This window comes from Triturus cristatus, chromosome 7 (genome assembly GCF_964204655.1).
Source record: "Triturus cristatus chromosome 7, aTriCri1.1, whole genome shotgun sequence".
In the NCBI taxonomy this organism is placed as follows: Eukaryota; Metazoa; Chordata; class Amphibia; order Caudata; family Salamandridae; genus Triturus; species Triturus cristatus.
The window spans coordinates 1,878,401,501-1,878,427,075 of record NC_140590.1 but is presented as its reverse complement, the minus strand read 5'-3'; the positions used below and the strand labels follow the sequence as shown (position 1 = coordinate 1,878,427,075).

General features: G+C 50.4%; 1 protein-coding gene across 3 annotated transcripts in view; it reads left to right on the top strand.

Moving 5' to 3' along the window:
- Window positions 1-25,575, top strand: part of ZYX (zyxin) — a 158,073-nt gene that overhangs the window by 46,188 nt on the left and 86,310 nt on the right. For 2 of the 3 annotated variants that reach the window (XR_014966999.1, XM_085620342.1), the window contains exon 2: window positions 20,651-20,930. Coding sequence is in view for 2 of the 3 variants with exons in the window: in XM_085620342.1 (XP_085476468.1) it covers window positions 20,675-20,930 (256 nt within the window). In the remaining variant the exon portion in view is untranslated. Of the gene's footprint in view, window positions 1-5,645; window positions 5,756-20,650; window positions 20,931-25,575 lie in introns of those variants that run through there. The other variant, XM_085620343.1, reaches the window with a different exon arrangement.

The following is a 25,575-nucleotide window of genomic DNA, read 5'->3' as shown; positions in this document are numbered from 1 at the left end:
CAGACCCCATGTCCAGGTTGCCCATAGGATGTTCTGGGGTCTAATGTTAGGTGAGCCAGGGGTTTTGAACAGCCTTCACTGTTGAAGAAAAATAATTCTCAAAAGTTTGCCTCTTCTAAAATTAGTATTGAGACCCTTGACAACTGCTTTCCTTCAGTGGTATATACCCTCCACTGGGGTACTAGTCGATAGCGTCATCATACGCTCTGGCCTCAACCAGGAGCTGGAGTCTCTTGATTTAGACCTGGTGGGATCACGTTTAAAATCTGTGCAATGTTAGGGACGGGGTTTCTTGTCCTTCATATCTAGGAGGTGATCAATAAGGTCAACACGTTTCAACCGATTTGTGCCCAGGAAGGTCTTCGGCTTTCTTCAGGTCAATAAAATATCCGATCCCTGTGGTACCGGGTGGGACACAGTTCCCCCTGAACTCTGGTAATAAGTACAAAGACTTAATCAACTGGGACATCTATTGCTATCCCCTAGAAACATACACCGAATATGAGAACCCGTTTAGTTGCATCTTAACAGTAATATAGTAATTACTATGTACGTGAATCCTCTTAGTGAATTCTACGTTGTTCCTCCCTCACAGTGCCACATATTGCTTGTTCTGCCTGATCTCGTCATTTCAGGGGTAATGAAATTAAAATTAAATGAAATCCAGTATTTGTAAAGCGCACAATTACCCGAGGGTGGCAAGGCGCTGGGGGTCGTCGGGAGGATTAAGCTAGCTATTTCCCAGAGTCACATGGTGCTGGGCTAACCTGCCACCGGGATCGAACCGTGAACCCTGTGGTCCGGAGTCGGGCACCATGGTCGCTGCCCCACACCTCTTCCACGAATGAGACAGACCCTCTGAATAAATACCAGCATTACAATAAGGTGCATTCACAAAGCAGTAGGATTCGCTGAGGGGATTCGCGTCCATAGTAATTATTATATTTCTGCTGTCGACTGCATCTGCTTTGTTAGGTGAAACCCTTGCAGAGTTAAGACTGGACTTTTCAAGTTCTGGGCAGTGTCAGGAGGGCTTGAGTGTGGGGGCGGGACTCTGCAAGCTTCTGAGGAAGTACACATTGTAAATCCTGTTCCTAAAAGGTTGTATGGTTTTATTTTGTGGGGTGGGTGAACTGTTAGAGGCTTTGTTATAGGTACATCTGTTTGAGTGCTGTAAAGCGTTGTGTTTGCTTGTCTGTGTGTGTGTTTTGTACTTAGTTTTTAGGTCTCACTTAAGATAGCGTGTATGTTGTCTGTTGCGAGCCATGTTTGCTTGTAGTCGGGGCTTTGAGTGGGATGAAAAAACTGTGGGGTCTCTCAAAGGGGCATGGCCAATGTAATTAAGGACGTGGCTTAAAAACACAAGCTAAAAATCTGTGCTTAGCATAGTGTGCCACCCAACTTGTATTTTGCTGTTTGTCACTGCATCCAGATACGATACAACAAGTAACATCATACCTACAACAAGTCAGGATTATTGGCTTTGTCAATGGTTGTTAATTACATAAAATAAATAAGCGGCAACTCTGTGTGGCTTGTTGTAATTAATATTGAAAAGGCTTCCACTTAAAGCCCTGGTGACACCACCACAATGTTGCTGCTCCTGAGTTTCAAAAACAGAAGGGAAATCCAGAGATAAAATTAAGGGATTCCCCTTCCCCTATAACGCTCACCTGGCATGACGTCATGCCGTAACATCCACTTGTGAGCAGTGTGAGCACGCGCACATCCATGTGCCTGCTGTCTCTGCAGTCCGGAAAAAATCAGACCGCCTGTGCCACGGCACAACACAGAGCCTGATAGAGAACCGTTTCGAGGACCCCTTTCAACAAGCATTGGCATAGCCAATAGGTCTCGCTTTTGGAACCTTATAAGTATTCAGTTATGCAGCACAATATCCTTGGTGCAACAACATCAACTGTTGCATGGCTAAACACTTATAAGGTCCCAAAAGTGAGACCTATTGGCTATGCCAATGCTTGTTTTGAAGATGGTGGCCGCTTTTGGGGACATTGGCTTGCGTAGCCTGGTTGTTTGATGGGAGGAGCTGCCTTTACTGCCTGAACTGCTGAAGTCGTGCATGGTCACTGTCTGAAGGACTCACCCTGGAGTCCTGCATTAAACCATTTGGTGGAGTCCAACCCAGCTTTCTTCAGGGCCCCAGTTTAGGTCGGCCTTAGCCAGTGATAATTCAGGCTGAGATTGCTCTGAAGTCATGCACTAAACATCAGCTTGCATAAGTGCAACAAAACCGATCAACTGGGTCCCACAAACCACATTCAAAACCAAAACTCTTTCAAGGTTCCACAGATATATGCACACACATGCATCATCAAACACTCAGGCGCATTCAGACTGAGATGCAATTCATACATTCAAACACTCACTCAACGGTAATATATCGCCAAACAATATAAATATGGAGGATTCTCGCGTATTCTCCCGGTTGTAGATGATAGTAGGATCCAAATACACGAGATTAATTCAGCGCCAACGCGCGTTTCGGTATGGCCCAGAGTGAGCTGCACCTTCATCAGGGCAGCACAGATATACAGTGTGGGACACAGAACAAAACCTAATGAGGAAAGAAGTGCAGAGAAATAAACCCACAGGCAACACAGTCAATATGCGTAAGATACAGGGCTCCAACCCCAACGTCAAATGCAGTTTATACAGGCTGTACAGGCTATACAGGCTGTGTAGTTCTTGGATAAAAAAGTTCTTCAACAGAGTGACTCAAAGGTAAATATGTCCGCCACATGAACGCACACAATAATGTTTCGAGCAAGGATAAACGACATATTTTCAATAGATGAGCTGCAGGAGGGTGCACCGTAATAAACCAAAAGAACCCGCGGCATAATGGGCGCAAAGTAGATACCAACATTGAGGAAAGAAAGAGACCCCAGGAATAGTGCGTAAACAATAAAATCACCCAAGATGGAGACCATAAAGCCAAAGAGAGGACATGCATGTATCTGTAAATATGAGTGAAAAGCATCTTACATATAAGAGATTCCATTCCATCAATTGGAAACACACCATGCACACCATGCAGAGAACCAGCTCAAAAACCGGTAAGCATCAGTCCGAGAACTTGTAGGAAAACCGGGTATCTAATAATAGAGGTTGTCCGACTAGGGGCCGTACCTAGGGATAGGCACAACAGGTGAGTCTGGGCGCAGTTAGGAATCAGGCCAACGCCAGGTCAGACGATATTCGTATCCAGGTATAAAAAGCTTTTTCAATGAATTTTGCAAAATTTCCAAACGGGTCTATGATATCAAGAAAGTGAAGAAGGGTCATACTACATCAAACGAGGTTAACAAACAAAAAGGAATTCATGCAAAGGACAATAATAACCCAAGGACATGCCACCTATTACGGCTGGTACTAGTGGCGGGACTCCACAACCAATGTAGCTATATCCCCACAAGCACGAATCTACGAGGCAATTAAGTTAAAAGATCAGGAATAGGTTAACCACTCGCGAAGAGCCTGATATAACTGCCCATGCCGCCGTTTTAAAGGGGGTCGAGAAACCCCTAACTCGTGGCTCTAGGGGAGGGAACACATGCAGTTTCTGAAAAGCTTAGGGTGTCTTAGCTAGATCCGCTAGTAATGTGCTTAGGATCCAAGAGGTATTAAAAAAGAGGAACCGCTGCAGGGAGGTACTTTTATGCATAACCGGGGAATGAGAACAAACCGAGGGTTGTATGCATGCACTTACCACAAACGAAGCTCAAGCCGAGCCGACGAAGGGTGTCTTTAAAGTGGCCGGCGGAAACAAAAAGTCGATGGTGGCATAGGGCGGAAAGTGCATTTAGGGATGATCACTTAAAAGGACTCCATTGCGGACATCACGAATGGCGGATGTCTAGAAATGAAGGAATGGCAATTACTCGAGTGCAGTGGGTGAGGGAAGCATAGGGGCTTATCCGAACAAAGTTACAACGATAAAGGGGGAAGCGTAAACAACATCTATACAAAAAGAGGACTTCAAAGATAACAAAAAAAATAAGGAACAGGACGGGAAACTTACCACGATATGGATCAAACGGCGCCGCGGCTGGAGTTCCTTGGGCGGAGAGCTGGGCAGGAGGCTCCCAGATCCCGTTGGAATGCGAGAAACATTGGTTCCCATATATACAAGCATTGGCCGCGAGCAAAAAGAATGTGCGGCTGCGACTGGGAGTTGTGTGCACGGCAAAAATTAAATTAAAAAATAAACACGCGAGTGGTGCGCGCGCCCACAGGGAGAGCGAGAGGAAAGCCAGATGGCGCCTCTGCGCTGCGAAAGGGATTGCGATGCACTTAATGACCCGTAAAAGACAGATGGCGGCTGCGCGTGTGAACGCAAGCTGGGGGCCACCAAAAGCCTGTTGTAGCACTTTCAAAACCCGCTTACTAAATGTCTCGCAGAGCAACGCATGCGCTGGCTCAGGCTAGACCTAAAAACTGCTGGTGCTCAGACCCGGTGACACCCGGCCCACTTAAAACCCTGCTTGTAGTGCGCACAGAACTCGCCCATTCGTTGGCTTTCTAGTCAGTCTCGCTTGCTTACTTTGTCCGCTTCTGTGGGCTTTCTTTGCTCGACTGGTGTGTCTCTCCCATGGAGCACGGACCCATTACTTTGGTTCTTCTATGCTCCCTTCTCGGGTGCTACTTTGTTTTGTATGGCTAAGCACTATGAGAGTGCATGTGTTTTCCAACTGTCTTCTTCAAGTACTTTGTGTTCCTCTTTCTCTCCCTGCCTTCCCTCCCTCAGTTGCTTCCTCCCCACCCACCCACGTTACTTTCTCATTCTTCGCTCGCCCTCCCTCTCTTGTCCATGTGCTCCCCCATACTCACCCTCTGTCCATGTGCTCCCCCAAACTCTCCCCTATTCTCTCCCTTGTCCCTTTCCTACCCTTCCTCCACCCTGCCCCTCTTCACCGCCAAACCGCTCCCCGTCTCATTCATTGTATTTGGAATTCAGAGCTAAACTTACCTGTAAGCCTCGCCTTGCGAAATTGGAACGGGGTGGGGGAGCGAGAATTGGGGGGGGGGGGGGGGGAAGAGTCAGGCCAGGCCTGCTGCATGGTGCTTCATCCCTGCGGGGGCCTCGCCCGCGTGTGTGTGTGTCTGGGGGGGCGGGGGAGGGGGTCCTTTTGACCTCCTGCACACTCTGCATCCAGCCGGGGGGGAGCCGTGCCACCGGAAGAGACAACAGAGCCCCCTTTTCATGTAGAGAAGACCACTGCACCCCGGCCCCCACCCCCCCACACACACACACATCCCTACAAGGCGGAGAGTCTGTGCTTTCTTCCTTTCAAAGAAAGAGAATCTGCACCCTCAAAGCTGATGAAACCTGGTTCCTTTGCCATCTCAGCAAAGAGGCCCCAGAATGAATGGGCACAGTGTTAGCCGCTGCCTCCCGAGAAAAGCGGGAGGATTATGACAGAAAACCCTCCCTTTTGAGAGGTCCTCGACAGGCTTCCGCGCCTTTCGTTTCCATGGTGACCGAATCAGGTATGCTGCCAGGACGTCTCCATGGTGACTGATGCAGGATGCTGCGAGGACCCATCGTCTCCATGGTGACAGATGCTGCGAGGACCCTTGGTCTCCATGGTGACAGATGCAGGACGGGAGGAGGAGCCTCTCTACCGGAAGATGAGGAGGAGGCGGCCCTCGGAGTCCATTGTTGTGAGCACAGCCTGTCCCAGGCGCCCTCTGGGCTGCGATAGGGGTCTCCGTGGCCCGGGGGCCCCAGGAGGTGAGCGAGAAGGGGGGATGGTCTCCCGGGAGGGGGTTCAACTACTGCAAGAGGTCCTTACACCGTGATCCGGAAGCAGCTCTCGGGGGTGTCTGTGGCTCGGTTTGGGACTGAAGGGAGGGGAGGGTGAGGTGTCTGACCCTCGGAGAGACTGAAGGGAGGGGAGGGCTGGAGAGGTGTCTGACCCTCGGAGAGACTGAAGGGAGGGGAGGGCTGGGGAGGTGTCTGACCCTCGGAGAGAGACTGAAGGGAGGGGAGGGCTGGAGAGGTGTCTGACCCTCGGAGAGACTGAAGGGAGGGGAGGGCTGGGGAGGTGTCTGACCCTCGGAGAGAGACTGAAGGGAGGGGAGGGCTGGGGAGGTGTCTGACCCTCGGAGAGAGACTGAAGGGAGGGGAGGGTGAGGTGTCTGACCCTCGGAGAGAGACTGAAGGGAGGGGAGGGGGAGTTGTCTGACCCTCGGAGAGAGACTGAAGGGAGGGGAGGGTGAGGTGTCTGACCCTCGGAGAGAGACTGAAGGGAGGGGAGGGCTGGGGAGGTGTCTGACCCTCGGAGAGAGACTGAAGGGAGGGGAGGGGGAGGTGTCTGACCCTCGGAGAGAGACTGAAGGGAGGGGAGGGGGAGGTGTCTGACCCTCGGAGAGAGACTGAAGGGAGGGGAGGGCTGGGGAGGTGTCGGACCCTCGGAGAGAGACTGGAGGTCGGGGTGGGGGAGGGGGGGTCTGACTCTTGGTTTGGGACTGAAGGTCTTTGGGTGTCTGACTCTCGGAGGGAGACTGAAGGGAGGGCTGGTGGGGGGGGGCGGGGGGGGGGGGTGGAGTGTCTGACGCTCGGAATGGAGAACAGACTACTGTTGCCGAACCTGTCAATTTAAATTGAGTAAAGTGACCGGGTACTCCATGGGACGGTGGCCGACACTGGCCCAAAGGCCAACAGTCAGTCGACCATTGGAGCCGAAGCAGACAGAGCAGATCTGGCTCTCCCTAGACACTAGAGGCGGGACCTGATGTTCCTGACAGAAACCCGGCTGAAGGAGGTCTCCAACCCTGACCCTAGCCCCCCCCCCCCCGCACGGAAACCTGGCTGAAGGAGGTCTCCAACCCTGACCCTAGCCCCCCCCCCTCCCCCGCACGGAAACCTGGCTGAAGGAGGTCTCCAACCCTGACCCTAGCCCCCCCCCCCCCCGCACGGAAACCTGGCTGAAGGAGGTCTCCAACCCTGACCCTAGCCCCCCCCCCCGCACGGAAACCTGGCTGAAGGAGGTCTCCAACCCTGACCCTAGCCCCCCCCCCCTCCCCCGCACGGAAACCTGGCTGAAGGAGGTCTCCAACCCTGACCCTAGCCCCCCCCCCCCCCCGCACGGAAACCTGGCTGAAGGAGGTCTCCAACCCTGACCCTAGCCCCCCCCCCCGCACGGAAACCTGGCTGAAGGAGGTCTCCAACCCTGACCCTAGCCCCCCCCCCCGCACGGAAACCTGGCTGAAGGAGGTCTCCAACCCTGACCCTAGGCCACCCCCCCCCCCACACGGAAACCCGGCTGAAGGTCTCCAACCCTGACCCTAGACTGCCCCCCCCCACGGAAACCCGGCTGAAGGAGGTCTCCAACCCTGACCCTAGACTGCCCCCCCCCCCCCACGGAAACCCGGCTGAAGGAGGTCTCCTCCAACCCTGACCCTAGCCCCCCCCCCCCCGCACGGAAACCCGGCTGAAGGAGGTCTCCAACCCTGACCCTAGCCCCGCCCCCCCCGCACAGAAACCCGGCTGAAGGAGGTCTCCAAACCTGACCCTAGGCCACCCCCCCCCCCCCCACGGAAACCCGGCTGAAGGAGGTCTCCAACCCTGACCCTAGCCCCCCCCCCCGCACGGAAACCTGGCTGAAGGAGGTCTCCAACCCTGACCCTAGCCCCCCCCCCCCCGCACGGAAACCTGGCTGAAGGAGGTCTCCAACCCTGACCCTAGCCCCCCCCCCCCCCGCACGGAAACCTGGCTGAAGGAGGTCTCCAACCCTGACCCTAGCCCCCCCCCCGCACGGAAACCTGGCTGAAGGAGGTCTCCAACCCTGACCCTAGCCCCCCCCCCCCCCGCACGGAAACCTGGCTGAAGGAGGTCTCCAACCCTGACCCTAGCCCCCCCCCCCCCCCCGCACGGAAACCTGGCTGAAGGAGGTCTCCAACCCTGACCCTAGCCCCCCCCCCGCACGGAAACCTGGCTGAAGGAGGTCTCCAACCCTGACCCTAGCCCCCCCCCCGCACGGAAACCTGGCTGAAGGAGGTCTCCAACCCTGACCCTAGGCCACCCCCCCCCCACACGGAAACCCGGCTGAAGGTCTCCAACCCTGACCCTAGACTGCCCCCCCCCCCCCCCACGGAAACCCGGCTGAAGGAGGTCTCCAACCCTGACCCTAGACTGCCCCCCCCCCCCACGGAAACCCGGCTGAAGGAGGTCTCCAACCCTGACCCTAGCCCCCCCCCCCCGCACGGAAACCCGGCTGAAGGAGGTCTCCAACCCTGACCCTAGCCCCGCCCCCCCCCCCCGCACAGAAACCCGGCTGAAGGAGGTCTCCAAACCTGACCCTAGGCCACCCCCCCCCCCCCACGGAAACCCGGCTGAAGGAGGTCTCCAACCCTGACCCTAGCCCCCCCCCCCCGCACGGAAACCTGGCAGAAGGAGGTCTCCAACCCTGACCCTAGGCCACCCCCCCCCCCCACACGGAAACCCGGCTGAAGGAGGTCTCCAACCCTGACCCTAGGCCACCCCCCCCCCACGGAAACCCGGCTGAGGGAGGTCTCCAACCCTGACCCTAGCCCCCCCCCCCCCGCACGGAAACCTGGCTGAAGGAGGTCTCCAACCCTGACCCTAGGCCACCCCCCCCCCCCCCCCCACGGAAACCCGGCTGAAGGTCTCCAACCCTGACCCTAGGCCACCCCCCCCCACGGAAACCCGGCTGAAGGAGGTCTCCAACCCTGACCCTAGCCCCCCCCCCCCCCCCGCACGGAAACCTGGCTGAAGGAGGTCTCCAACCCTGACAGTAGCCCCCCCCAGCTTTCAGATTGCATGCGCTAATAGTGGGGAAAACAGGAAGGGAGGGGGCCTTGCAGTTGTCCTGAGTCCCCAGGACCACAAACGCTGCAAGAAGCCCGCAACGAAGAGCCCAGCTGACCAGTCCTAAATGGATTCTCCCTGGATCCTGAGGTGGCTCCTGGGAGAAGCCACCAGCAGGGTCCTGCGAAAATGGAGTCCTAAAGCACAAAGTGCTGCCCAAAGGGTTCTGGGTCTTTGGCTGGTGTTGGTGTCCGTTCTCCTCCTTCACATTTCATAAGTGGACACTTAGAAATGTTTTCTGAACTTTTTCATAAAACAACCATAGGCTATCACCCAACTGCTGCCAAACCACAGCCCCGAAATCACATCGCCCAGTTGGATTCAACTTGCCGGCTTGCCCTGCAGGAAGCAGCACAATTTCCAGAAAAGTTTCTAAGTCACATCACGGAGGATTTCACCAGGACTTGCACAGAGAAGCATTCCTTGTCGTCGAGCCATTTCATACTTTTTTCATATCTTTTCAATTGCTAATCGCTGGCTGGAAGAAGGTGGAGATCAAATGCATATTAGCCTTAAGGAACTTCAGGCATGAAAATGGTAGCTTTCTAAAAGGTACTTTTCTTTAACATTTATTAGAAGCCATCCTTCACAATTGAATTGGAAATTTAAGAACTATTAAATAGTTGTTTAATTATTTTTTCAGCCCGTCCTATTACCCAGATTTTATACGGACTCTGTGACTTTAAATAGGTAAAACCACTTTTTTTTTGTGAGATTTGAAGGCATAGCATTGATCTTTAAAGTGTCTTTATTTATTGAGTTCCGATTGGCAAGATGAGGCATTTGACGTCCTCCCCAACTGCCTTAAAATACGGGTTCCCTGAGGGATCTCCCAGTTCCATTTTTTTAACATATTTACAAAAATGCTTTGATCCGAGGCCGTAATCTGATATTTCTACCCAGTACTGATAATCCCAGAACCAGGACACCCGATTCATGGTGGGTAAATTCTGCAAATGGGACCCGTTCCTTCTATTTTGGGTGCGAGTAGTCCGGTAATTGATGCAGGGATTTCCGATGTTGCTGCCCGTCATCCAGGGATACCTGTGGTCCCTTTGGATAATGACCAGAATGTCTTTTGTCCCTCTTCCGGAGAAAGAAGGCAGATTGGAACTGAAGATGATCTGAGATGTAGAGTAGGCGTCCAGTGATCAGGTTAACGATCAACGATCATTGCTACGGCCCCAGCCAGGTGGTGGAGAATTGAAATTGGTTGAGAGCACAGCCGGTTTCACAGGAGGTTTGTAGGTTCCACCTAGACAGCAATTGCACTCCGTCTGCAAGACCTGTTGTTCACACCCAGTGGGCTTGCAGCACGCCCATATCTTACCATTGGTTAGCTGCAGTGTCACTTTCATTTGCTTCACTCCAGTTTGTCATGGCATGCATGCATCATGTTCTCTTCTCCCCTGGAGCATGAACCAAGTAATTGGGTCATTCCACTACTTCCGCTTTTGAAGCAGTTTTTTTGTGTACAAGCACTCCATATGAGTGCTTGTGTTTTCAGTCCATACCCTACATCCCCGTCCACCTAAGTTTTTTTAGGTCTCTCCTGAGCCAGCGCATGCGCTGCTCTGGTGAGACTTTTAGTAAGTGGGTTTTCAAAGTGCTACCCAGCGGCTTTTGCAGGCCTAAAGCTTGCGTTCACGCGAGAGTGAACGTGCACAGCTGCTATCTGGGTTTCTGTAATGGCTCCTCTGCTCGCACTACCCCCTCCCTTCTCCCACTCCCTCCTGGTCACCTTCATTCATGCTCCTCTGGTTGCACTACCCCCTCCCTTCTCTCCCGCTTCATTCAGGCTCCTCTGGTCACACTCTTTCCCCCCCCCCCCCCTTCCCCCTCTGTTTTTGTCAGTTTCATTTTCCCCCCACAGCCGAAAACTTACTATTCCCAAGCGTCTTACTATGTAAATTCCCAACAATTTAAAGGTGAATGTTGCCAATTTCTGATTAGAAAAGGAGATGCCGGTTATGACGCCTCCAGTCCCCCATTTCAGCACAACAGATTGCCAACTCTGAAACTCGCAAGCAGTGCGAACACTGGAGCTGCATAGTCGGGAGCTCGGAAGAGGACACATGGGGAATAACTGATGCGGCAGAGCTCACTAGCCGTGTATTGAAGCACGCTCTACAAGACAGAGGGTGAACTTACCTGCCATGGTCAGTGCCCGCCTCGGTGCAGCCCCGCGCACCAGCAGACCCTTAGCCTGATGTTGGCAGTGCCTCGCCAGACAGTGCAGCTGGTCACATTCCCTTCGGGGGCTGCTTAGCCTCTGGTTGCAGTGCAAGCTGTCCGTTCCAGTGCCTTACTCTCCTGGCTGCCATATGCAGTCAGCTGCCCCCGTATCCCTCACCCCCCACGTGGTGTCGGAGGTGCGTAGCAACCCAGACCGGCAGCAATACCCTGGCCTGCGAAGGAAGAGACTCTGTCATGTGCAGCTGTAGTGCACGTACACACGGGCTTTGGCAATGCTGTTCACCGTTCCTCTCTCACATTAGTCTCTGTTTAACTGTAGAAACGTACGTACTGCATGCAAGGGGGACTGTTGAGTTCTATGTGAAGGAAGGGAATGTATGTAACCCTTACACGTGGGCACAAATAATACTGAAGGTTTTGGAGTAAAATGGGGTGTATCCTACCATTTTCCGATGCTGTTCCACTTATTCAGTCCCCTGGGTTAGTTTGCACCCTCAGTTAAAGATGTCATTAGAGTGAAAACATGTTGAACAAGCATTTGCAATGCAATAGGTCTCGCATTTGCGAGAGTTTGAGCTATTGGCATTGTAAATGACAGTGCCTTTTATTTGTTTTAAAAAAAACAAACTTAAATAAAAAGCATTGTCATTTACAATGCCAATAGCTCAAACTCGTATAAATGCGAGACCTATTGCATTGCAAATGCTTGTTAAAGTATGTTTCTTAAAAGCATGGCTAACTACAATATTCCGAACAAGCAGCAAATAGTATTCACAGAACACTGATCCTTGTTTTCCGGCAGCAGAAAAATCTCAATCGCTTTCAATATATCTTCTCTAGGTGCAAGATCTCTCACTGGAAATATTTCACCTCTGAGGTTACAAACTTGCGCTTCTCAAACTAGACGGTCGCTCCTTTCTTTTACAGAATGGTTAACATTGGATCTAAAATTCTAGAATGCATCTAAAATGAGTCCGCATACACCAAGAAGCCATCCTGGAAAGCAACAACACCCTTAATGTCTCCAAACAAGCAATGCATCCTCTTCTGGGAGACTGACCCTTTCAATGCCAAGCCAAATGGCACCATGGTGCAGAGAAATGCACCATTTGGTGTAATAAAGGTGGTAATATGGCAGGTTTGCCCAGTAAGTACAATCTGGCGGTAAGCTGACTAAGTAAATGGAAGAAAAAAACTGTGCCCCATCCAATGTAATCAGCAACTCTTGTAATCTGGGTAAAGTGCGTCAGTCTGAACAAGCAATCCATTCAGAATCACTGACCGGTTGAAATAGCCCTTCCTTACACAGGTCCTTCAGCCTCGGCGTCGACTCATTTCTTACCGCCAAAGAAGATGCTGCACTTGTCGTCAAACTGCGATGGCATTTCACGAAAGCATAATGTGATGAGGAAAAACCTATCACCTTGCCCATCTTCACGAGAAATAGACTCTTCTGCCTATACAATTCTTCACTCACACCATCCTGAACATCCAAACAAATGTACAGAAGTCTGCAATAAATCTGTGCACACCACTGGATTGGTTGCATTGACAAGACATTGCGTGGCTCGGAGGACATCCATTCAGTAGTTATAAGCATTTTAGAAGGTGCTTGGGTTGGGCATGAAGAGGTAACGGATATCAATAGTGCTGCGGGTGTAGTGGCAACAGGGTCCAGAGGTGTCATTTTCTTTGCTGGTATTAGGGCTAAAGGGCCCCCTTCCTGAAAAAGAGGGGCAACAGATGAGATTTTTTTTTTTTTTTTTAATTAAACAGTCTTTTTCAACATTGGATGGATAGCCAAGCATGGTGGGGAAGGGGTGAAAGAGGCAGAGGGGAGAGCCCACTACTCGGGGCCACAGCTATCATTAGTGCAGTAGTTGTACTGAGATGCGGTAGTCTGAGGGGCTCACATCGCCCTAATTATGGGGCACAGTTTTTTTTTTTTCAAATTTTGTTTAGTATATTAGCTTTGGTAAATGAGTACTTTTAGAAGTCTCCTGTTCAGGGTGGATTATAAATAGGGCTCCCAGTTTAATGGTGGTTATTTTTTTGCCATTTCCGTCTGTATTTATCCATATTTATTTTTTACTAGTTTATCTGTATTTATCCATATTTATTTTGGGGTTTGTGGAAAAATTCAGTTGAAATTTGTATATTTCCACATTTATTTAACCGATTAATATGCTCTCATGCTTGAATGTCTGCCAGGTTTCAGTGCTGTGAACACGCGCAAAAGATAAATCAGTCCACTTGTATAACAATATGCAAATTTCAGTATCAACCTTGTGCATATCTACTGCTGTTAAACCCTCCTTACAAAACTTCCTTTCTTTTTTAACCCCCTTATCAATCAATTCACACATCTATTGGCCTGGCAGTCATGGCAGACAGTATTTACAATTACTTAAAAAGCAACCCAATGTCCATTTTTATCCACATTTAAAAATAAATACAGACAATAAAATGAGTGTTTTCTGTCTGTATTTATCTGTAAAAATCAGTAAAAACGGGGAGCCTTAATTATAAACTACAGAAAAAGTACCCCTGAAATAATCTCATAAACGCAGCCCCCTGACCTCAGCCCCGTCCCCGCATTACTCTTGCCATCACCTTTAGGTGGGTCGGCCCGCATTCAAAACATTTTGCTCAAGGAGGGGTTCAGAGCAAAAAAGCCCGACCTTTCAGCAATTCACCTGAGAAACAATAATTAAAGTGCAGTTTTGGGTAAGAATTAAGACAGAAGAAACTCTAATAATGCAATCCATAACTCACACAACAGCCAAGCAAACCCAAACTCTCACACCAAATGTAATGCTTCTGGGCTCACAACATTTATAACAGTAACTGAAAACACAAAAGAGCAAAATACAACGACCTAATTAAACCAGTATTCACAGGTGTCTCAGTCAAAATGGGAAGGGCAGTGTGATATGATTTTTTTTTGTTTAGAGTTTTATATAATGCAAACTAGACCCGAGGCATTGGGTATCGGAGCGCTTTACATCAGCACCAGTTTCATTACATTTTTGTTAGGCGCGGGGAGATTAAGGGATTTGCCCAGAATCACAGGATGTTGAGCGTCGTTGCCGAGACTCGAACCCAGTTCCCGAGATCGACCGCTCGACCGCTCTAGCCGTAAGGCTATTTCCTCTCCCCAAATCTCATCTAGAAGAGGATTTACAAAATTTCTAACTGCCTCCGCTTCACTAAGGATGACATTATGATCCTGAGACCTGGAGCCCGAGGTGGAGAAGCGGCGCTGACTGGAAAGCAGACGTCGTACCCGGAGCCGCCAGAGGTCGAGAGAGGGCGCCAACGGAGGTCGTGGAGAGTACCAGAGGTCGAGGAGGAAGTCACCCGAGGTCGAGTGAGCGGCGTCGACGGGGGAGTGAAGTCCGCCCTCCGGAGTCGCCGGAGACCGAGGTGAAGCGTGCCGGAGATCGGGAGTGGAGATCGCACTCCGGAGTCGCCGGAACCTGAAGAGAATCGTGCCGGAGGTCGGGAGTGGAGGTCGCACTCCGGAGTCGCCGGAACCTGAGGAAAGGAACACCGGAGGTCGGGAGTGGAGATCGCACTCCGGAGCCGTCGGAAGTCGACATCGAGCCAAGACAGCCCGACGTCATCGAACCGGAGGTCGACATCGAGCCGAGGCCGCCGACATCGAACCGGAGCCGCCTATCGACGTCGTCAAGAACTGACATTGCGCCGAGGCCGCCGACATCGAACCGAAGCCGCCTCACGGCGTCGACACGACTCCAGCGGCGTCGGAGCTTCATAAAAAGGGCAGTAAGTGGAATAGAGGGCGCCTAAGGCCCTGTGGAGCCCTGAGAGACTAACCTAGGGTGCTGGAACCAGCTTGATTGTGCCAGGGGTGAGCTGAGACTAATACAGAGGGGTTGTGTATTGTGGGAGAGCCAGATCTCTAGATTCCCCCTTTATCTACCTCAGTTTAGGCCTCAGCCTTGCCCAAGCCAGGGAGTATACCCCTCAGGCCATCCAAATCTTTACAAGCTGGGATTGGGTCAAATCATCCCATAGTACCTCAGGAATGTGAACTGATTTACAAGTGTCACTGTTGGCTTTTATTATTTATTGAGAGCACTGTATTTATTGTATTTATCCTATTTATTGCCTCACAGTATTTATTGTTTCACAATATTTATTGTCGTACAGTATTTATTGCCTCATAATATTTAATTGCCTGTAATGTAATGCACTTATATTTATGCCTTGATTATTTATGATCTACCTTATTTATTGAATCGTTAAGACAGTATTTATTTGACGTACCCTTCCACAGAAAAAGCCTTGTGTACTGTGATTGTATTATTATTTATTTAATCAGCAACTAAGAGAAAAGAAGATAAAGAGATATATTTTCAGTATAATTTTTAAGGTGTAGTGTCGTTTTTGGAACGGATGCACGCATGGTTATTGTGTGGGTATTGCGTATGCTTAACACGGTGCCTGACCCCTGACCACTCGAGCCAAGCTACCACTGTGTATGTCGGGAAAATCCCATTACCACCCTTCCGGTGTGGGAGTGGGGTTTTTCTAACAATAGGTAGCAGCAAAAGTTCACGTTCTGCAGAATGCAGTCTGTGATCAGTCCCTATATAGCGCAAGGAGGAGGCTGGGATTGCAAATTCTCCTGGTTCCACAGTTTACAACTAGTCCACATCGCCAAAACACGGTAGAAACGATTCTCGTGGCCAGGCCAGTGAGCAGCCCTTCCCAAGGAAAACCAAACTTAAGACTAATTCCTTCGATTTGGCTATCTAAGTCGTTTATTTTATAAACGAGGCTCTCGCAATTTACAGTTGAGTGCAATGAAGACATTCACCAGAAGATGGTAAATTAATTACAACTCGAAAACAGCATGAATTGTAACCGCACTGGATAAACAGTATATATTGTGGGCTAAATCGTTTAGATGAACTAACTTAGAGAAACGAAGAGTTAGAAAACACACTACAGAAAATACGCTACGCAACTCAACCCGAATTTCTCAAGGAAACGCTTTTTGGCATCTCGGGACCCGCAAAGTGCCCTGCGGAGATGAGCAAACTATTCAGAAATACCCAAGACGCACTGTCCTTGGTTGCTATGTCAAAGTGCGCATTGCGGGCACGTTCCACATAAACGGCTCCAGGAACACGGATATACCCCGAAACACGGGTCTGTACTAGATTTCTGGAAACCTGTGGTGGTCCGAAGACTCCTGCAGGATTTTTCCGTACTAAGCATGATCACTTTCTTCACCCTCTCTTCAGGCCATTGTATTAATTCCCGACGAAGGACAACTGTCCAAAAACATGCAAACTCTGTCAGCTTGGGGGGGGTGAAAGGGAAATGCTACTAGCAGCTGAACGAGTTCCAGGCCACTATTCGCGCGTGAAACTTAAACATTCAGGCGCGCTTGGCGGGGGCGGGCGAGCGGACCCTTTGAAGTGCGATGCCAAACGGATTGCATGGCGGCACGATGCGTGTGATTGTGCGCGTGCTCGCCATGCAAACCGCTTTTCGGAGCACTTTTAAATGCCCCTTACTATAGTCTCGCTTTGCGATCGCTTACGCGTTAGCAAGGTGAGACCTAAAAAGCGCAATGCGTTGGCAGAGGAGGCTCCCTTTTGTATGGCTTAACAAACTGAGAATGATAAGCTGAGACTTGACTATTTAGAAAATTAAGATTGAAGTTGTTTTGCACATTAAAACATTTGGCTGACATTAATATATGTGCAGGTTCATTTAAAACTAACATTCATTTTTTTTTATAATTATATTGATTGTTTTATCAATTCATATTAAATTCGTGTGAGTTGTATATTTTATTGAGCTGCTCATTCCTCGCAGGCATCATTTAAAACATCTGGTGTATTTATGCTTTGTCAATATTTGCGTCGTAGCCTGTATAATGTGTCTGAACTATTCTGATTATTTTCATCACATATAGGGGACAAATCACGTGTTAGATTGACTAACCAGCACTTTATAAAAGTGCGTGTCGCATTTGTTTTGATCTAATGGAGTGTCAGCAGTAGACCTCCGAGTCTCGGTGTATACGACCTCGGTGAGTACATTGTGTGCTTTGATTTCGTTGGTTCACAAGAGAAGATGGCGCAGATGCGGGTTGGACCTGCTAAAAGTTGTTTTTGGCACACAGAACATTTAGAGATTTGAGGTGCATTTCACTTACATTTGTTTTATTTCGATAAGACGGACTTGCGTTGTTTCTTAGGCATGGCGCGCGCTCCGTTGCTTCGGGTGCATGTCACTCATTCACTTTTATAAAGTTCTTTAACATCATCTTTTCACCCTTTTGACGAACAATTTTCTGCATGGAAGCAGAATTACGTTTTTTTTCCTTCTGATTGAGTGTTGCTTTTATCTTAGTTACCCTCAACAATAAAGTCAGTCAATGAACCAACTCGGTTCTACTAGAGTTTGAAATGGCCGCGCGCGACCCTGTGCGCAATATGAGCTCGGTTACCCTTGGAGCAGTGACGAACCGTACATGTTACAGCACCCAGGATAATGTGCTGCGTGGCTAAATACCTATAAAGTCCCAAAGGCGAGACCTATTGGCTATGCCAGTGCTTGTTTCTTCTTCCCTTTCTCCCGCCCCCCCCCCTTCCATGTTGCTTCTTTGCCCTCTCACCCCCCTGCCCAACAATGTAAGGAAATCCGCTCCTGTATGGCAGCGAATGGATCCGTCGTTATGGGACCGCATACACCATCCTTGTACTATGAAGTGTGACTGTGACTCCGCGTGCCTCCGAAAAAGAACGCTGCCGCATTATTTCTTGTCCCCAAATATCATATGGAGTAAAACATTGATTCTGCTGCGTCCTTCTTTGCCCAAAATACAGTGCTCAGCAGTGCAGCGCCTCTGAAACCGTGACAAGACCCAAAAGACGGGCTTCTCTTCAGATATTAGGGACCCTGTAAAACTTGTACTGAGTCTGACGTGGGCCTTTGACTGCCCTCTACACCACTGCACTCTAATCTATGCCACTGCACTCTACACTGTACCGCTGCACTCTATTCTATGCCACTGCACTCTACACTGTACCGCTGCACTGTAATCTATGCCACTGCACTCTATTCTATGCCACTGCACTCTACACTGTACCGCTGCACTCTATTCTATGCCACTGCACTCTACACTGTACCGCTGAACTCTACTCTGCACCACTCTATTCTATGCCACTGCACTCTACCCTGTACTGCTGAACTCAACTCTGCACCACTCTATTCTATGCCACTGCGCTCTACCCTGTACCGCTGAACTCTACTCTGCACCACTCTATTCTATGCCACTGCACTCTAATCTATGCCGCTGCACTCTACCCTGTACCGCTGAACTCTACTCTGCACCACTCTATTCTATGCCACTGCACTCTACCCTGTACCGCTGAACTCTACTCTGCACCACTCTATTCTATGCCACTGCACTCTAATCTATGCCGCTGCACTCTACCCTGTACCGCTGAACTCTACTCTGCACCACTCTATTCTATGCCACTGCACTCTAATCTATGCCGCTGCACTCTACCCTGTACCGCTGAACTCTACTCTGCACGACTCTATTCTATGCCACTGCACTCTACCCTGTACCGCTGAACTCTACTCTGCACCACTCTATTCTATGCCACTGCACTCTAATCTATGCCGCTGCACTCTACCCTGTACCGCTGAACTCTACTCTGCACGACTCTATTCTATGCCACTGCACTCTACCCTGTACCGCTGAACTCTACTCTGCACCACTCTATTCTATGCCACTGCACTCTAATCTATGCCGCTGCACTCTACCCTGTACCGCTGAACTCTACTCTGCACGACTCTATTCTATGCCACTGCACTCTAATCTATGCCACTGCACTCTACCCTGTACCGCTGAACTCTACTCTGCACCACTCTATTCTATGCCACTGCACTCTACCCTGTACCGCTGAACACTACTCTGCACCACTCTATTCTATGCCACTGCACTCTAATCTATGCCACTGCACTCTACCCTGTACTGCTGAACTCTACTCTGCACCACTCTATGCCACTGCACTCTACCCTGTACCGCTGAACACTACTCTGCACCACTCTATTCTATGCCACTGCACTCTAATCTATGCCACTGCACTCTACCCTGTACTGCTGAACTCTACTCTGCACCACTCTATTCTATGCCACTGCACTCTACCCTGTACCGCTGAACACTACTCTGCACCACTCTATTCTATGCCACTGCACTCTAATCTATTCCACTGCACTCTACCCTGTACCGCTGAACTCTACTCTGCACCACTCTATTCTATGCCACTGCCCTCTACTCGGCACCACTGCACTCTAATCTATGCGACTGCACTCTATACCACTGCACTCTAATCTATGCCTCTGCACTCTACTCTGCACCACTCTATTGTACGCCACTCTTCTCTACGCCACTGCACTCTGCACCACTGCAATCTATGCCACTCTACTCTGGACCACTCTACTGTACACCACCACTGCACTCTGCACCACTGCACTCTGCACCACTGCACTCTGCACCACTGCACTCTACACCACTGCACTCTACACCACTGCACTCTACACCACTGCACTCTACACCACTGCACTCTACACCACTGCACTCTACACCACTGCACTCTACACCACTGCACTCTACACCACTGCACTCTACACCACTGCACTCTACACCACTGCACTCTACACCACTGCACTCTACACCACTGCACTCTACACCACTGCACTCTACACCACTGCACTCTGCACCACTGCACTCTGCACCACTGCACTCTGCACCACTGCACTCTGCACCACTGCACTCTGCACCACTGCACTCTGCACCACTGCACTCTGCACCACTGCACTCTGCACCACTGCACTCTGCACCACTGCACTCTGCACCACTGCACTGCACTCTGCACCACTCTACTCCACTGCACTCAACACCACTCTACTCCACTGCACTGTACTCAACACCACTGCAATCTATGCCACTCTACTCTGGATCACTCTACTGTACACCACCACTGCACTCTACTCTATGCCACTGCACTCTACTCTGCATCACTGCGCTCTTCGCCAATCTACTCTGCACTACTGTACTCTTCACCACTCTACTCCGCCCCGCTCTACACCACTGCAGTCTAGGTCGAAAGGAGCAATTACTTCTCCGAGAGCAGGACCCAGACCCAGCTTGGGGTAATTAACTTCTACATGTCCAGAACAGGACACAGTGTAAAGATGGCGCCATCATAGGTGACACTGCTGAGCGCCACTGGATGGGAGTGGGTGTGGGGTATTTTATTTCAGACAGCCCCGTTGGTTATGGCTGCGATGAAATACTTCAAAAACATGTTAAACGTTTCTAACTTCTCAGGTTGAGGGCAGGACCTGCCCAGCCCCCACTCTACTTCTAGCTTGTAAAGCACTGTTACAGGTAAGTAGCTGTTTTCCTGTAGGTTGTGTCTCCTGCTCGGGAGTTGCTGGGGTGTTCTCCGGCTCTTGTAACTGATTGTCTCTGCAGTCTGAACTTCCAGTGGTGGGTCCTGGCCTCAGTTACTGACGCCCCTTCTTCTCTCCTCTCTCCAGGCCTACATCTCCCCCACCACCAACATGGCGTCTGGCACACCTGGGGCCCGGATGACCTCGTCTGTCAGCATCAACATCTCCACTCCCAGCTTCTACAACCCCCAGAAGAAGTTTGCCCCTGTGGTTGCTCCTAAACCCAAACTTAACCCCTTCAAGGCAGGAGGAGGTGAGGGACTTGACCTTCCCCCACCCCCAGAAGTTACTTCCACCACTCCGGCGGTGTCTGGCAGCGCCCGTGCCCTGATTGGACGGGTTGGGGAGATCCCTGCCCTACCTGAAGGTAAAGAGATTTGCTTTTTTGTGTATTTGTCTCTTTCTGCCTCTGCTACCAACTTTCTAACCTTCCTCAGGGGTGGCTGTCTGGTATCGGCCTCCCACCCTGATCAATCGTCTGTTGCCTCAAGTGTGTCTGCCTCTGTGATATCATACGTCCACCCTCCTCATGTCAGTCTGCCTCTGTGATGCCACACATCCACCTTCTAGTGTGTCTGAGTCTATCTGATATCCACTCTCCTCAATGGTATCTGCCTCTTTGCTATAAGTTATCCGCCCACCTCAAGGTGTCTGCCTCTGCGATATATTATCCTCTGTGCCTTTGATACATTATCAACCCTCCTTGTGTGTCTGTCTGCCTCAGTAATATGATATATCCACCCACCTCTAGTCTGTGTGTCTGTCTGTGATATTGGTTATACACCCTCCTCGTGTCCATTTCTGATGTTATCCACCCTCCTCAAAAGTCTGTTTCTGTGATATGTTATCTACCCTCCTCATGTCTGTCTGCCTCTGTAATATGATATATCCACCCGCCTCTAGAGTATGTGACTATCGGTTATCCACCCTCCTCAAAGGTGTCTGTGATATCGGTTATCCACCCTCCTCAAAGGTGTCTGTGATATCGGTTATCCACCCTCCTCAAAGGTGTCTGTGATATCGGTTATCCACCCTCCTCAAAGGTGTCTGTGATATCGGTTATCCACTCTCCTCAAAGGTCTGTTTCTGTGATATCTGTTATCTGCCCTCCTCATTGGTGTCTGTTTCTGTGTGATCGGTTATCCACCCTCCTTAAAGATGTCTGTTTGAGGCATGTGAGCTGTAGATCACTTGCTTTGCATACTCCTGCCATCTAGTGTTTGGTTCGGATGTTTGCAAATTGCGGATGTTGGGCATCGACTCCATTGTTAGATTGTTTTTTTCCGCCATTGGGTTCAGACACGAATTGCTGCGCTCCGTTTCGACACGTTTCTCCGGTTTCCCTCGGTGCGCAAGACACTCACCCACAAAGGTATTGTTTTCGATCGCGTAATCCTATTTCTCCGTGTATCGTATTAACTGAAAACCTTCTTTCGATAGGGTAGCTCATGGAAGGCCATTGGGCCTACCCGCGTCTGTCTCCCTCGCAGTAGATGGAACGGACTCCATTTAATTTCTGCCCTCTGTGCAATGTACTGTTTCCACGCACTGACTTGCAGGAACTGTGCAACCTGTGCTTGTCTCCGGAGCACAGCGAACAGGACTGTGAGGCGTGTAAGGTTTTCCGATTGAAGACACTTCGCGACCATCGTGCTAGACATCGCGACATGCAGAGCCAACACACAAGTGCCACTCCGGACCTCTTCGGAGAAGACTCTGAACAAGAGGCCGCAGATGCCATGGGAGCCGAGGAGGAACAAGACCTGATCTCCATCTCCGACTACGGCTCTGAGGGGAACGAAGACATCCCGCATGGGCAACATACCGTGAGCGCAGATTCTCCCTTGCACCAAAGTCCACCTCAGCCCAAGCAGGTGGCTCCGGTCCAACCCCTGCCTCCAGGCCATGGTCGACACCGAGAACATGTTTGATGCCCTGCCCACCGGCTCGGCACCGAAACATACCCAAAAGCCTTCCGACTCAGAACAGAGCTGTTCCAATATGGGCACAGAGCCGAAACCTTCGGATCGAAGTCAGACAGGCTCCACTCCACCACCTTCAATGCCGAAAATGTCTTTGGATCCAAAATCCACGGCCTCCTAAGCCCCGGCACTCAAAACACCAGTACCAAAGACGTCGGCACCGAAACAAACGGATGTGCCGATTCCATCCAAAGAGCTACATTTCGATGATCCGCCTTTTAAACCGGATCCCAAACAGTGGGAGCTAAATATCCACCCAACTACTGGATATATTACCGCAAAGGTGACATTAAAAGGTACAACTGAGAGAGAAGAGGTCTACCACATTCCTTTTAAAAGGAAAAATGTCAGTACTAATCCTTCGCCTCCCCCCCGCCCCCCCTTTCATCACCTCCTTCTCCCTTACGAATTTCACCTGAGCACTCGCCACCACATGCACCTGAAGATCAGGAGGATGGGGATGGGGCTGGGGACAATGAGCCAATACCTACAGACCCCTGAACAGATTAAAACACCAATTCCCCCACAGGTAATGATCCTGATCTGTACCCTACCAAGCCTTCTCCACCGGACGACAGTATAGGATGCATAGAACTGCTGGGTAGAGCTGCCGACTACCATGAGATTCAGCTGCATAAGGAATCCCTAGAAGAGGATTTCCTTTTCGAGAGTCTTAGTAGTACCCAAAAGTCCTAGCACACACTCCCCATGCTCAAAGGTATGATAAGGCATGTGGAAGATATTTTGAATGACCCCGCCAGGGCATGTATCCTCACCCCTAGGGTAGACGAGAAGTATAAGCCGGCACCATCAGATCCAGCATACAGGAGGGGGCAGTTACCATTGGATTCCTTGGTAGTTTCTAGTGCACGCAAAAGGGCCAATTCACAAACCGGAGAGGCTCCACCCCCAGAAAAAGAATCTAAGCTCATAGACGCTTCGGGGAAAAGAGTAGCCTCCCAGGCTGTACACTTCTGGCGCATCTCCAATACACAAGCGATGCTAGCTAGGTGCGGCCGGGCGCTTTGATAAAATGGAGCAGTTGCTCCAATTTCTACCTGAAGAGCACAAGTGCAAGGCGCAAGACTTCGTGCGGGAGGGACCGCTCATTTCCAATAACTCCATCGGGTGCGCCCTAGATGCTGCAGACACTGCGGCTAGAGCTGTCGACACCAGCGTCCTTTTAAGAAGGCATGTCTGGCTACGTATCTCAGGATTCAAACCAGAGGTTCGGACCTCCATCCTGAACACACCATTAGATAAGGAACACCTCTCTGGCCTTGTGGTAGATTCCTCACTGGAAAACAGACGTGGTTCCTTTCGGCGCGCCTTCTATCGTGGAGGATCTTAGATTACCTTCTCAGATACTACCACGTTTAAAGGCACCCATCAACCCTCTGCCTCGAAGGGTTTCTTCAGAGGGGCTTACAGAGGCAACAATGGCAAAGGAGGAGGCTCCAATGCAGGCGCCTCCCCCTCCAACACCAAGCGGCGACACTCCCCCCGACCATTTAACATCTGCCAGGGGCGTCTTTCACATTTCCTACCCGTCTGGTAGTCTATAACTACAGACAAATGGGAACCTGAAATTATCCATTCTGGTTATTGCCTGGAGTTCAACAATCCTCCAAACATTCCTCCACGTTCACACAAACTCTCACCGGATCACCTACACCTCCTCGAACAAGAGGTTCAGTCTCTCGTTTTAAAAGGGGCCATAGAGCTCGTACCACTACAATACCACGGGTCGGGTGTATACTCATTTTACTTTCTGAAACCCAAAAAGGACGGTTCTCTCCGAACAATTCTGGACCTCTGAGAACTAAATCTTTACATACAGTCAGAACATTTTCACATGGTAACGCTTCAACAAGTGCTCCCACTTCTGCAACAGGGTGACTGTCCACTCCAGACTTAAAGGACGCCTATTTTCATAATCCGATACATCCCGCTCATCGCAGATTTCTCAGATTTATGGTAGCGGGGCAACATTAGCAGTTCAAGGTACTCCCTTTCGGAGTCACTACGGCCCCCAGTGTCTTCGCAAAGTGTCTGGCAGTGGTCGATGCTCACCTGAGAAGACCACACATTCATGTCTTCCTCTATTTGGACGACTGGCTCATCAAAGCCAGTGCGTATCCAAAGAGTCTCCAACACACTCGCAGGACAATGCAGTTACTGCACCCACTGGGATTCACAGTCAATGTGTTGAAGTCGCATCTCTAACCTTCCAACACTCAAAACTATGTAGAAGCCATTTTGAATACTCCAAGGGCTTCCCCAATGCAGCCAGAATTTGCAATATTCGGGCGCTGACTCTTCAGTTTCAGCCCACTCACTCACTACCAGCTCAAGTGTACATACAGCTGCTGAGAATGATGGCCTCTTGCGTCATGATTGTCCCCCATGTCGGGCATCACACGCATCCCCTTCGGGAATGCTTAGCAAATCAGTGGAACCAGTCGCAGGGTCTCTTAACCAATCTAGTGTTGGTAAACGGCCGTAGTCCATGCTCTCTGCAGTGGTGGACACGCAACATGTATCAAAAGGGCGGCCTTTCATAGACCCCGTTCCACAGACCATGCTAACGGCAGACGCATCCTCACTGGTTGGGGGGGGGGGGGGGGGGGAGGGGGGCTCATCTCCAAGATCACACAGTTCAAGTCTAGTGGAGTCAACAGCAAAGAGCTCTCCACATAAATCCTCTAGAGCTGCTGGCAGTGATTCTAGCGCTCAAATCGTTTCAGACTCACCTGGGCGGCAAAGCTGTCCTAGTTCGTACCGACAACATGACCGCTATGTATTATATACAAAAACAGGTGGATACGCGTTCTCCAACTGTCCCGCTTGCACAAGACATTTGTAGGTGGGCCGGTCACCACAGAATCGATCTCCCAGCAGAACACCTCCCAGGAGGGAACAATCCGATTGCACATCTCCTCAGCAGACACAGGCAGCAAATACACAAATGGGAACTTCACCCTCCGGTTCTCCTCCCATACTTCCAAAGTTGGGGAGTCCCTCAGATAG